The sequence below is a fragment of the Salvia miltiorrhiza genome, chromosome 4, assembly GCF_028751815.1.
Source record: "Salvia miltiorrhiza cultivar Shanhuang (shh) chromosome 4, IMPLAD_Smil_shh, whole genome shotgun sequence".
Classification (NCBI taxonomy): Eukaryota; Viridiplantae; Streptophyta; class Magnoliopsida; order Lamiales; family Lamiaceae; genus Salvia; species Salvia miltiorrhiza.
Window position 1 is genome coordinate 46,286,743 of NC_080390.1, and position 13,725 is coordinate 46,300,467.

Below are 13,725 nucleotides of genomic sequence, written 5' to 3' on the forward strand. Positions count from 1 at the left end.
TGAATAAAGTTTCTTCGCAATAAATTGCTCTATGATATTCCATTCCTTTCAAGAACAATACAACATTACAAGGGAAAAAAAAATAGTAACTCCTGAGATCACCTCAAACTTCTCCGGATCCTCACCATTATAAGATTACAATACAAAATTGAAGAACGAATAAAGGTATCTGATAAAACGAAAAATAGAGCAAGTGCCCAAACAATAATCTCCCTATCAACACTCTATACACCTTGTCATTAACATACAGCATTCCACTTTAGAATCTACACTTGAAGTTATGAGTGCATATCCTTCACCATTTCCTCAATCATATCCCCAACGATCAAGCATTCGATATCTCGACTCAGAGCATTTACATCCTCATCAATCAATCTGGACCACGGGGTAGATTTCAGATCCAGGGCCAACACGTTATCAAGAGCATAGCAACACCTGTCTACGGGGGGATGTACATACACGCGAATACTATTCCATACTTGAGATAGTAACATCCTTCCATTTGGAGACTTACGTGTAACCCCAATAGCCTTCTCCATGTATCTAGATATGTTCACTGGTTCTCTAAGTATAGATGGAAGCACTTCATTTAACAAATCAACTATCATCCTGTGATTTATTTTTTCTGCATGATCTTTAACCTTGCTGCTTTCTTTATAGGTCTCTTCAACTTCTTCGAAGACCTGGGAGCTGATAGGCTTACCAAGTGGGTTCCATTTTGACAGAGATCGACTAAATGAATCATCATACAAACCAGCAGCAATTAGCAAATCTCTAACATAGGCTTCAGACTGGTCCTCTATATTTGTTTCAACTTCAGCATGTGGTTCGTGTATAGTTTCCTCTAGGCAAGCTCCTTCAAATTGATCTAATTTCCTCCGCAGCTCTGAAATTTCCAAGAATAAATTAAACAGGCTTAAACAACATGTGACAGGGAAAGAAGAAGAATTTTAAGTTGATTGTGTGTAATTGACCTGCTTGGTTTGGCTTGCTTTTATAAAAACATAGATTCAATTAAATAATGGCATTAAGTGAGGCCAATTCCAATCTTCCTAAAAAAAAGGTCCAGAATATTTCCAGAAACTCAAGATAAGCATTTTAGTGCAACCTAGCTAGACCAGCAACTCGGGACAACCCTAGAAGAACTAAAAGTCTAAATGAAGTCAAATTAAAGAAGAAACATAATATGATTTTATGAATTGAAGATTTTGCCACAATTTTTAATTAAGAAAGTATAGTGAGTGGACTATCTGCTTGACCATTTTATAAGTTCTAGCATAAGAAAGAAACCTGTGAAAGATTACTCCTGTGAAATTCGCTGCATAAATGTTCAAACTATGACCTTATAAATAACATCAGATCAGGGTAAAGGGAAACTTCAATTACTAACCATTCAAGTTTGAGTTTATTTCTCTGAATACATTGGACACGTCGCTATCCTCCAGTTGATGTCCACCTGATGATGATATAGGACTTAGGTAGTCATTTGACCTCCAAAACTCATCATGAACACTACTGCACACGGATGCAGGGCTGGGTGGCACTTCAGTGGAATTCCCCTACAATATATCAAAACGAATTTAGTAAGAATTACCCGTACTCAACTGTCAGATGTCAGTGCATGAAACTGTGAGTCGAGTAAGGTCCTCACATGTGTGTCAAAGAAACTCATCGTCGCTGTTGGTCCATTTGGAATATCTTTCAAGAGGTTGTTTTTGTTTTGACCAGATCTCTCCATAGACTTAACTCTCCTACGGAACAGTCTCGCTCTGAGTGTCAAGTTGTATCTAAAGCTCGAAACCTTTTCCCTTATGTTAAATTTATCCTTTTTCTGTTTTTTAATGTTCATAGAGACCTTGTCAGTTGCTTCATGCTTCCTCCTGATTTGTGCCCCAGTTAGTACATGGCGATCCTCCAAAAGAAGATTTCCAAATGATCTTCCTGACACTGAAACTGGAGTCGATAAAGATCTCACAAGGTTCCTCGGAGACATATCTGTCTGGTGGGGCATCCCAACTTGATCGGGCTCCTCTCTGAAAGAGCAACTACGCTTTTGTAATTCATTTGTGAAACTATCATGATGGCTCATTTTATTGCCAGTCCATGTGCTTCTTAAGTGTCCGGGTTTACCCTTCTCAAAATCTGACATGGAAAACGTTGAACTAGTATGGACAGCTTCACGATGTCTTTCTCCCTTAAGAACATTTCTCAACCTCTCTGCTAAGAATTTCCTCGTATCTCTGTTGATAAACTCAGGAGAACCTATACCATTCTGAATTTCACTTCTGTATGATCTTGTAGACTGTGAACGAGGTAAATTCATCCCAAGGTCCCTTGAGACACTATCTCTCACCTCTTGAGCGATACACTGAGCTATTTCTCTTGATTTTGACGGTTTTTCCCAATAAGGGGTCTCGATCCCTCGTCCTCTCACAGTTGTGCTCCTCTTAGAACATTTACCTTGCAACTCAGACTCTAGCCTTTCCTTCACCTCTTCAAGAAAATTCTCTATAGTGCCTACCTCCTCTGAAGTGCTGGGAGTATTGCCCCACGAATCGCCAATGATATTTGTAGTGTCAGGACCAGGCCTTAAAACCACAATCTTAGAAGGAGCTGAAACAATATCAAGTGCCTGTCCAGAATTCATGAGTTGAGAGGCCCTAAAGTATGTTCCTATCCCTCTATTTGGATGTAAAGATTCCTTTCCTTCATCCGAATAATGTAAATTTTTCTTTTTAACCCTCTCATAGTCAAGCACGTTGCACGAATCATTTTGTTCTGATAGATCATCATGTTCCCTTAGGCTCTCACACTTAGTGGTTCTATAACAAGTAGCATAACGATACATCTTTTCTCTGTTGAGTTCTTTCTGGGCAAGCAGCTCGGGTGGAGGACTGTTAAATTTTACAAAATTAGAACATTTATTAAATCGTGCTGCTTGCCATACTTCAAATTCCTGCTTGAACTTCTGAAGCTCCTCTTCTTGAGGATGTTCCCTAGGTTTAGGTCTGTTTGACTTCATCCGGCTGCTGAACTGATAAGGATATCCATCTACATAATGACCAATGGGATCAACTTCCAGCTGCTGGGAGCAATTGGATTTGGGGATAGAAATTATATGACTAACTGAAACCTTCTTCGAGAGATTCTTGTCCATCAACTTGTCCATTGGACTTCCATTTCTTATATCAGTCAGTTGTGCCCCGGGTTTTGATTCAAAAGGTAACACGTCAACTCCCATGAGACGAGCCACTACACTTGGTGATTTTGATCTCGCACTAGGTCTTTTAGAAATCTCTTCACAGATTAATTTCTTTATTGGAGCCTCAGTGGAATAGTAGTCCTCACCAGATGATTCCTTTGTCATGTGATGAGCATACTGAGACATGTAGCAAACATCATGCATATTATTCACAGGACATCACAAGTGTAAGACGCACAAACAGAGGCTTCAAGTGTAACTAAGATCCATGCATGCTAAAACTTAAATTTAGTAGTTTGGACTTTGATGGTAAACCAGCAAACAATTATTCACCTTCCAAAGGCAAGAAGAAAAGAATGTCACAAGTAAAGGGTAAGAGCTAATGTGGAACTAGGTTCTTCCATGTGACTCCTCTCCCTCAAATGCATTAAATATGAACAGAATAAACCGGGATATAAAGAAACCCACAAGCCCCCGGATACAAAAAACACTCTAACTCTGAATCCTTAAAGTTCTTCGAGTTCATCATTTGGCTAGGGAGCCACATTATCCTTTAAAAGATTAACCAATCTCACAAAGAGCAGGAATCTTGGGGAGCAAAGTCCATAAGCCTAATGACCAGATACAAAAACCTATTATTGAAGCCTAGAAGATTAATTCCATCTCTGATCACAGTGAGACAGGTTTCAAAGTTCTATGAAGCACGTGAAAATGGTCAGACACTCATAAGATCTTGGCAAGGGAACAGCTGGTACCAGTATATTATCTCTTGCGGCATATAATCCATAGGATGTCTCAATTGGCAGTTCCATACTATTTCGAGGAGCTTCCAAGCCTGAAAAGTAGTAAATAAATCCATTAATAAAGTTACTGAACAAATTTGCAAGACTATTCAAGTGAGTCTACTATTTCTACTTTCACGGGACATGGTTCCCTCAAATCTGACGTGATCATGATAAATCCCAAACTGAAATACCCTTTATTCTGTGAAAATGTACACTCACCAAGCACTGAACAAGAACTAAAAGATGATAAATGTGAGAGCAAAAAAAAGAGGAAAAACATACTAGCTGCATAGCCTGCATTATATTGGTCTTAATTGCTGAAAGCGCTTCTTTTCTGTATTGATATTGTTACAAAATTCTAAAAACAAGTTTAGACTTTTGAACAATTAGGAAATAAGTCTATGAAGTGTATCTCAGTAATCTTGCAATTCTCTTTTGACTACCACCAGTGACTTAATTGGTAATACTTACCACCACCATGTCTCTTATGCATTACAACTTTCCTAGCCATCTCGTCCTCGTTAATGTCAGGGAGGTATATCAAGCTTCCCATGCAAATATACCCAAAATAAAGCAGCAACGTGCACAGAATGTCATCCGCACATTCTCCAGCAAACTGAAAGTCCCATCTCCCTGCTACTTCCCAGTCACATCCTGCATAATCAAGAATATAGTTATTTGCCTTCCAAAATATGCATGTTTGAACAATACCCCTAATTGAAGACAATTACCAGCAATATCTATGTATAACTAATTCCAACTGATCAAAACTCATTCATTTATATCACTTGCTAAACTTTCCTCCTCATGGAGAAAGAAGCATACAAGCTTGTCTCTGCCCCTTTCAAATCTTGAATTCAATTTCACCAATACCTTCTCTAGAGTAATTTACCTCTCCCACGTGTTTATCGGCTACTGCAAACGGAGCACAACCTATTGCAAGTTTCTCCTTCTCATGTTTAAAAAGATAGCAGCAGTAATAATAATAATGAGATATACTCATATACAAGTTTGGGTTGTTCTAATTTAGGGGGAAACAAAAGTTTCAATAATTGTAACTCGTCGATTCACTTTATGAGAAGAAGCTTTTCTGGCAAAATTTAGTACTTTCCACAAGCCATCTTAGAAAAATGCATCTCTAGAATACCAGAAAAAAGCTGTCCACAGATATTGCAGAACAGAATTACACAAAATTAAAACTCTGAATCACAAATCAGTAGATGCTAAAATCGATTGCAATACATCATCAGTGACCAGCCAAATCATTTTCAAAAAAAGAAATTCTTACATTTGCACTGTTGCATCAAAGACAATTATTGATGATACTGAATTATTTCCAAAACTTTAACAACTTAACAGTATAATGATTAAAGTAGCGCACAGTCAATAAAGTCGTGATTATTCCTTGTCAGTAACCAGCATAATAATGGCTACAAAATTCCTAATCAAAACAAAAATCAGCCATCATCAAACGCGATTTCCAGAAATGAAGTGAAAAGAATTGATCACAAGTTAAAAATGCTCACCTTTAGGAAGTGTAATCAGAATTTTTTAACAGGATCGCAAATTGGTCATACAAAGTCAAAACTGTAATTTCAAGTACCAGAAAGTAACGATTGGACAAGGTTCAGATTGAGGAATTGCAATGGGGATTTGAAGAAGGATGAGAAAATGTAGTTGGGGAAAGAATGAGGAGGCAATAATGAGGGAAAAAAAGTTGTAATGGTTATAGCATGACAATCCATTGCTGGAATCACACCTCCACCAAAACTATAAACCTCTCTTTTCTCTCTCTCTCTGGATTTTGTTTTTCTTGGGCAAGGATCAAGTGTGGCAAGGCCTACGTTGTGGCTTGTCCGCAACTGACCGAGTCGGGCCGACCGGTCCGAGCTCACCGGGTGGTTTGGCCCGAAATTCCATCGAGCTTAAAGAATCTCTTTACTCACATTGGAATGTTTGGACAGCTCTATCAGCAGCAACACTACAAAGGTTGCAATTGCACCGTTCGAAAATTAAAATATACTACATGTTCTAAAAAATATGCAAATACATGGATGATTAAAAATTTGAATATAATTATTTCGTGGCTTTCTCTATTAATATCAGGAAATTTTTACTATTATTCGATTTATTCTCTCTCTTTTTCCTGAAACCAACTCGATATCATTTCATATCTTTTGAAAATGAAAATAATACTCTCTCGGAGATTGCACTTCTTTCTATTTTAGGACTCTCACAAAAGTGTGTATTTGTCATTTTTGGATACTGTCCCACCACTAACGTCTTATTTCTAACTTTTACTTTATACTCTCTCCATCCGAAAATAGTGTGTATGCCTTTTTGAGTTATCCCAACGAAAGTGGTGCATTTCTTTTTTTTAGCAAAAAATAGGAAATTTAATAACTTAATTAACAAAACTAAATGCATCCTTATTTTTTATAATTAAGTTAATTAAACACACTCTCTCTCTCTCTCTCTTCTATCCTCCACCTCTCTCCTAAAACAATCCATTTGAATGAAAGAACGAAAGCATCCCACCACCGTGACCGCCGCTACCCTCGCCCCCGGCGCCTTCCCCCACTGTATTGGAGCCGCGAGGAGACAGTCCGGTCCTCCTTCTCTCCATCTCTTATTCTCCAGTCTTCCTTGTATTCACCGTCAATGGTGACATGATTCCTTTAAAAAGAAAAAATTTAATATCTTTATTGTCCTGTATAATTGTGCTCTATATTTGTGTGGTTACATAATTTTAATCTAAAATGTTAAATCAAACAAAAAACAATAATCAAATAGTTATTGAACTAATTTAGATTTTCCAGCATTTTGAGAATGAAAATCATCAATAACATCAAGTATTTTTAATTCCTCATTTTAAATGCATAAAATTATTCTATTGAAGGTAAAGTAATCGTTATAGTTAATGATATCTTATATGCAATAGAAACATGAGAAAAGTAATACAAGAACAACACTTATTTTGAATGTAAATTAGAATATTTTTAGTTGATTGTGATATATATATATATATATGTGTGTGTGTGTTGTTACGATGATATTACTTTATATAATCTAATTAAAGTTCATCATCAATAATGAGATATTTCTTCCGTGCATAATAAGTGCGGTGTAGTCCGTGTGAATTAAAGGGCATGAATTTTAAGAAAATATTGTGAAATATGTATAAAGTGGATAAATTGAAATATCAAATATACTTTGTTAAGTAATTAATAAATGATTTATGATGAGTCTTTTATAAATAATATGTGTAAATATGGATGAAAATATAAAGATATATGTCAAAATAAAAAAAAATAGTATATAATTATCATGAATGGACTGAAAGTCTAAAAGATCGCACTTACGTGATTATATAGAGTAATAAATAAGACGAGAGATCATGCACCGCAAATATTTATTTGTTAAATATTAGGGATGAGTGTGGTTGTTCGAATTATAACTTTTTTTTGTTTAATATTAGGATCTAGATTTTGTGAGAAATTCAGAAAATCCTCAAGAATTTTATAGAGTCAAAGGAAACAACATTGTTTGATGGGTCTTACATTTATTTATAAGAATAACATTTTAATTTTGTATTAATTAAATAATTTTACTATTATAAGCGTTGTAGTTTAATTTTGTTGCTCTTAGGGGTGTAATCGATTCGAGTCGAACCGAATAGTGGTGGTGTGCTCAAGTTTGGTTTGTTTAGTATCGAATCGAATCCCGAACTTTACTTACCTAATACTTTGAGGCTCGCGAGCGGCTCACGAGCCTAATCGAGCCTATACGAACTTTCTAAATTTATATTTATATTCAAAATATTGATTATTTTATTTTAAAAATAAATTATTTTATTTAAAATAATAAATATATTAATTATTTTCTTATGACAAATAAAATTAATTAGAGATTTAATACAATTATTATTAGTGGATAAATATAAGTTGTATATACTAATAATTTATATTTTTCAGGCTGAATCACTTGACGAACATGTTCACGAGCTAACGAGCTGAATACTACTAAGCTTAAGTTTGATTTGTTTATTTATCGAGCTTCTCTAAACGAATTTGAACGAGTTATTTTCGAGCCGAGCTCCGAATAGTTCGCGAGCGGCTTGGTTTGTTTACACCCCTACCTGTTTGAAAAGGTTAAGAAAAAACTAGGAAATTGAAGTGAGATTGGCAGACAGAGGTAGGTGTAGGAGGGCGCGCAGGAGGGGATTATGTAACCAAAAAGTCGTTGTGATGTAGACAGCGGGGACGCAGTCTTTCGACTTGGGCACGTAGAAAATGACGCAATTGCCCTATAACCAAACAAAACGGAACTGTTGCTTTCTCAACGGAAAATTAGTAGTTTGGGATATTTACTTGAAATTAAAATAATGAAAAAGAATATCATTATTCGAAGTTGTGGAATGAGTCAAACATAAACAGCTCAGGAACAGATGCTGTTGCGCACGACGCCACCCTCCATTTGCCTCATTGCCTGCATACGTCCTAATATTATTCCACTTCGTTGCATTATTCACCTAAAAATACACAAACTTTCAACTTATGAGTGAATTACTCCCTCCGTCCTATTGTAAGTGAGACCTTTCTTTTGGGCACGAGAATTAAGAAATGTGTATTTTGTGTGTAGGTGAAAAAGTGAAAATGTGTTTAAAGAAAAAAAAAATTACCCAAAAAGGAAATAGTCTCACTTACAGTGGGACGCCCAAAATAGAAAGAGTCTCAGATACAGTGGGACGGAGGGAGTAATTCTGAAATTTAAATAAATTAATTCTTAAACGAATTTTGAAATTGACTATATAAATTAAATTCAAATATAACTTCACAATTTTCATATTTCGAATGACCTTAATAGCAAATAGAATGAAATTTTATATTTTCCACATTAGACGATAACAATAACATCGTTCAAAATTCATAACTGATCTCATCATCGACATCTCAGGTTGATATATGCTCAATTTGAATGGAGATGTCGACATTGTCGTTTCTTAAAAACAAAAACATTATAATTTCATCCAATTTTAAGTATTTATTCATTTTATCAGTTAAACTGAATTTGAGTCTATGATCAGTACTTGTAATATTTTGACGCATGAAAATTCTGAATGTACACATTCTAATTAATTTCATCTAATTTATATACGGGTGGATTCTATGATAGGTACTTGTAATATTTTCACGCATGAAAATTCTTTTGGTTAATAATTAGTTTGCACGCAGTTCACCCACTTAATGGCGCTATGTGTGTGTGTGTGTTCAAAATGTCTAATGCTGCTAGTTATAATAAATAATTTATATATATATATATATATATATATATAGGGGGCCGCTCCAATAAGACTCCCTAATTTTAGTGAGATCTAGGGCACGATCTGGTGCGTTTATTTTATCAATCCTATGGCTGATATTGTATCTGGAGGGAGATTTTTTTTCGCAGGGTCGAATCCTGGAGGGAGCAGAATATTTTAAATTTTGTTATTCATCAATATATACTGCATTGTTCATCAGTATATATTGTCTTGTTCATCTGTATATATGTCTTATTCATTACCAATTTTTTAAATTTTGTTTTTCATCAGTATATACATCTTGTTCGTTAGATTTACGTCTTATTCATTAGTATTATAAGTCTTATTCATTGTCCTCAGTGTTTCACGAAAAATAGGGGGTCTTACTGGAGCTCGCCCCTTTATATATATATATATATATATATGAGAGCGCTCCAATGAGATCCCCTATTTTTAGTGAGACCTAAGACACGATCTCGTGCGTTTATTTCATCAATCTCATGGCTGATATTGTATCTAGAGGAAGAATTTTTTTTCTCATGGTTCGAATCCTGGAGGGAGCGAAATATTTTAAATTTCATTATTCATCAGTATATACTGCATTGTTCATCGATATATATTTCCTGTTCATCAGTTTATATGTCATATTCATTACCATTTTTTTAAATTTCGTTATTCATCAGTATATACTGCCTTGTGGCCCTTGTTCATTAGTATTACATGTCTTATTCATTGTACTCATGTTACACGAAAAATAGGGGGTCTCACTGGAGCGCGCCCCTATATATATATATATATATATATATATATATATATATATATATATATATAGGGGCATGCTCCATCGAAACCCCTATTTTTCGTGTAACATGAGTACAATGAATAAGACATGTATATTAATGAACAAAACGTATATCTAATGAACAAGAGGTATATGCTGATGAAAAATAAAATTTAAAAAATTCGTAATGAATAAGACATATATATTGATGAACAGGGCCGTATATACTGATGAACAATGCAGTACATACAAATGAATAATAAAATTTAAAATATTATGCTCCCTCCAGGATTCGAACCCTGCGAAAAAAAAATCACCCTCCAGATACAATATCAGCCATAAGATTGATAAAATAAACGCACCAGATCGTGCCCTAGATCTCACTAAAATTAGGGGGTCTCATTGGAGCGGCCCCCTATATATATATATATATATATATATATATATATATATATATATATATATATATATATATATAGAGAGAGAGAGAGAGAGAGAGCGGGGGGGGGGGGGGAAATTGAGGGTATATTTGTTTAAAAAAATACTCCCTCCGTCCCAGAAATAATGGACAGTTTCTTTTGGGCACGAAGATTAAGAAGTGTTGAATTAAGGAGATAAAGATAAAATTAATTAGGAAGATGATGGCCACCAGTCCACCGCCATTTCCCCCTCACACTATCCGGCAAAAATCAGGTAACACCAGCACCGACCTTCTTCTTCAATACTCCGGCAAAAATCCGGCAACTTCAGCCGTTCGACCATCCTTCTTTTTTAGTACTCCGGCGAAATCAGCAAACCAAAGCATAATCAGCAAAGCAAAGCAGCAAACCCAAAAATCCCATCTTCAAAGCAAAATCAGCAGAGCAAAGCAGCAAACCCAAAAATCAACATGTTCCAGGATACTAAATTTCCTCTAGCAAACAAAATCAACAAAACACACACATAGATCTCCTTCTTCCTCCCCTGCTCTCTCTTCCCTTCACAGAGATCGACCTTCTTCTTCAAAACTCCGGCAAAAATCCGGTAACACCAGCCTCCCGCCGCTCCTCCTTTCTCCCCTTTCTCAGCATGCCGACAGCAGTAAAGCGGCTCCGCCCTTGCCCTCCATCTTCTCCTCCGCGATTCCGCCCTCTGTCGCCGGTAAACAATGGATGCGCGGTGGAGGCGACAGATCTGTGTGTGTGTGGCGGCGATTCTGCCTGAATCGAAAGAAGCTAGGGCTCGGCCCTTTGTGGTTGTTGTTTCCTCTCGGCGTGCTGTGGTTGTTGTTTCCTCTCGGCGTCGCGGTTGGGGGTGCTCCGGCATCCTTTGCCGTTCGACTGTCGTGTGAAGAAACAGCGACGAGTCGCCGGCGAGACGAGCTGTACTTCGTCTTCTTTGCAGGACACCAGTGGATCTGGTTCGATGGTTTCAGATGCGGCGTGTCTGGAACGGCGCGATTCGGTATTGTGGTGGCGCGAGCAAGAGGCGACGGTGCCGTGGAAATTGAAAATAGAGAGAAGGGTGGGTCTGTGAGTGTTGAGCGTAAAATGAAGAAAGGGGAGGGGCTGAATTAATTAGCGTAGTTGAATTAATTAGTAGCTAATTACTCCCTTATTATTTCTAAAATAGGAAACATGCCATTATATATGAGACAACCCAAAAAGGAAAACAGGCCATTATTTATGGGACGGAGGGAGTAGTAGAGAAAATGAAAATATTCTTTTTAAAGTAAAAAGATATATAATTATTTGTGGGTCACAATAGTATTTAGTGTAAACAATGGGATGAGTGAGTGTTTGTTATGTATTATTTTTTCATTTTAAAAAGTGATTTATTGAATTGAGACGTTCAAATAAAGAAATGTGGCATATTCAATTGGGACGGATGGAGTATTTTACTTATGACTAACCAAAATACAAATGCCTATAATATTTTATAGATTCAGTGTTCGAGTTGAACTTATAAAATTTATTTAAACGATCTATAATTAAGATATAGAGATATTTATCTAGGAGTTGATAGGCTTCCAAAATTTGTTTGTAATATTTTTTAAAAGAAACTAGCTGTTTTTAGATTATGGTGTGAGGAGTATAAGGTGTTTTAACTTTTAATTAGGCAAGGCGAATGCAAAACTTTCCTGAGAAATTTGCTAAATTGATTTATTTTGTTACAATTTTGGCATTACTAACATTTCTCAAGTTTAGGGCTGGGAATCGGGTCGGGATCAGGTATCCTATCCGAAAAAATTGGATACTCGACCCTGAATAAGGCCGAGGAAAGATACCCGATCTCGAACCCGAATTCTTAATCGGGTACCCTAATACCCAACTCGGGTACCCTAAATTACCCGATCAAAATGGCAATTTTCAAAGTCAAACTGTAAATTCAGGTAAATCGGGTATTAGGGTACCCGAATTACCCGATTTGGCTTAATAGGGTATTCGGGTACTCTAATACCCGATTTTCTTAAAAAAATAAAAAATATAGCCTTTATTAAAAAAAAAACGAAAATATAACCTCTATTTAAAAAAAAAATCAAAAATATACCCTTAATAGGGTATTCGGGTACCCTAATACCCGATTTTAGACTTTAGTTTTAGTTTTAAGTTTCATATTAAATTTAATTAAATAATTCAAAATATATTCAATAAATAATTCGGGTATACCCGATACCCGATTTTTTCATACCCTAAATACCCGATTTCGATCCCGATCCCGAATTTTTCGGGTATCGTATACTCGATACCCGATTTTTTCAGATCGGGTAATCGGGTACCCTATATCCGATCCCGAACTTCCCAGCCCTACTCAAGTTCCATCGTCCAAATTTTGAGTAGTATATTCTTAAATTAAGGTCTAACATCCCCTAAGTTTAAAAACTTTATTAAATGTAGAAGCTTTTGAGCTCTTTTAAAGAACTTAGTCCGAATGGTTTTGCCTTCCAATAATTTATATAGTCATTTAATAAATACTAAAAAGCTAAGAATGAGAGTACTATTTCTTGGAGCAGTTTATAGGACTCAATTTGACGTTCTAAAAACAATCACATTACAAACCCTATATGACGTATAATAAATTTACTTAAAATTATCACAAATGGCCTATTAGCTCAGTTGGTTAGAGCGTCGTGCTAATAACGCGAAGGTCGCATGTTCGAAACCTGCATGGGCCAATTTAATTTTACTATTTTTCAGTCTTTTCGAATAAAACGGTTCCAAATTCCGTAGCCCTCACCAATACTTCACCTTTTCGGAAACAAAAAGGATTTTCGGTGATTATAAGCATCACATTCACATCAACCATTTTATATTCTAATCAGTTTCATTATATGATTATATATATTGCCTTATTTGATTATCTGTATAGAACATAATCTAATTCAAATACATATTTCCAGAGCCTATGTTAATGATAAAAATCCCATTAGTCTTTCAATGTCTTTTAAATCATTTTTGTTGGTGCATCCTTTTTGAAGAAAATGTATGAGTGTCTACTTAATAATCCATGACGTATATATAATACTATTAGACACTCAACACTTGACATCTTTTGTCATCCCAAATCACATATAAATGTCTATACCTTTTGCATATATTATTTATAACACAAGGAAAAATCTAATAGCTTATAGTTTCATTGTCAAATCGAACTAATTGGTATGTAAAAAACGCAT

General features: G+C 35.7%; 1 protein-coding gene and 1 non-coding gene across 4 annotated transcripts; one reads left to right on the plus strand and one right to left on the minus strand.

The window, feature by feature from the left end:
* Positions 1-5,761, minus strand: LOC131023790 (uncharacterized). Of its 3 annotated transcripts, none has more exons than XM_057953380.1 (6): positions 5,514-5,761; positions 4,459-4,641; positions 3,958-4,037; positions 1,652-3,379; positions 1,391-1,559; positions 1-886 (listed from the first exon to the last, which is right to left on the minus strand). In XM_057953380.1, the coding sequence occupies exons 2-6, from the start codon at positions 4,538-4,540 to the stop codon at positions 279-281; spliced, it is 2,667 nt and encodes an 888-aa protein (XP_057809363.1). In that variant the 5' UTR covers positions 4,541-4,641; positions 5,514-5,761; the 3' UTR covers positions 1-278. The 3 variants fall into 3 exon arrangements, with proteins under 3 accessions (XP_057809363.1, XP_057809365.1, XP_057809364.1); XM_057953382.1 differs by lacking the exon at positions 5,514-5,761 and adding an exon at positions 5,276-5,452; XM_057953381.1 differs by lacking the exon at positions 5,514-5,761 and adding an exon at positions 4,880-5,268.
* A 7,389-nt stretch (positions 5,762-13,150) lies between these two features.
* Positions 13,151-13,224, plus strand: TRNAI-AAU (transfer RNA isoleucine (anticodon AAU)). Its single transcript has one exon. It is a non-coding gene; the product is annotated as a tRNA-Ile (tRNA).
* Positions 13,225-13,725: the final 501 nt, after the last annotated feature.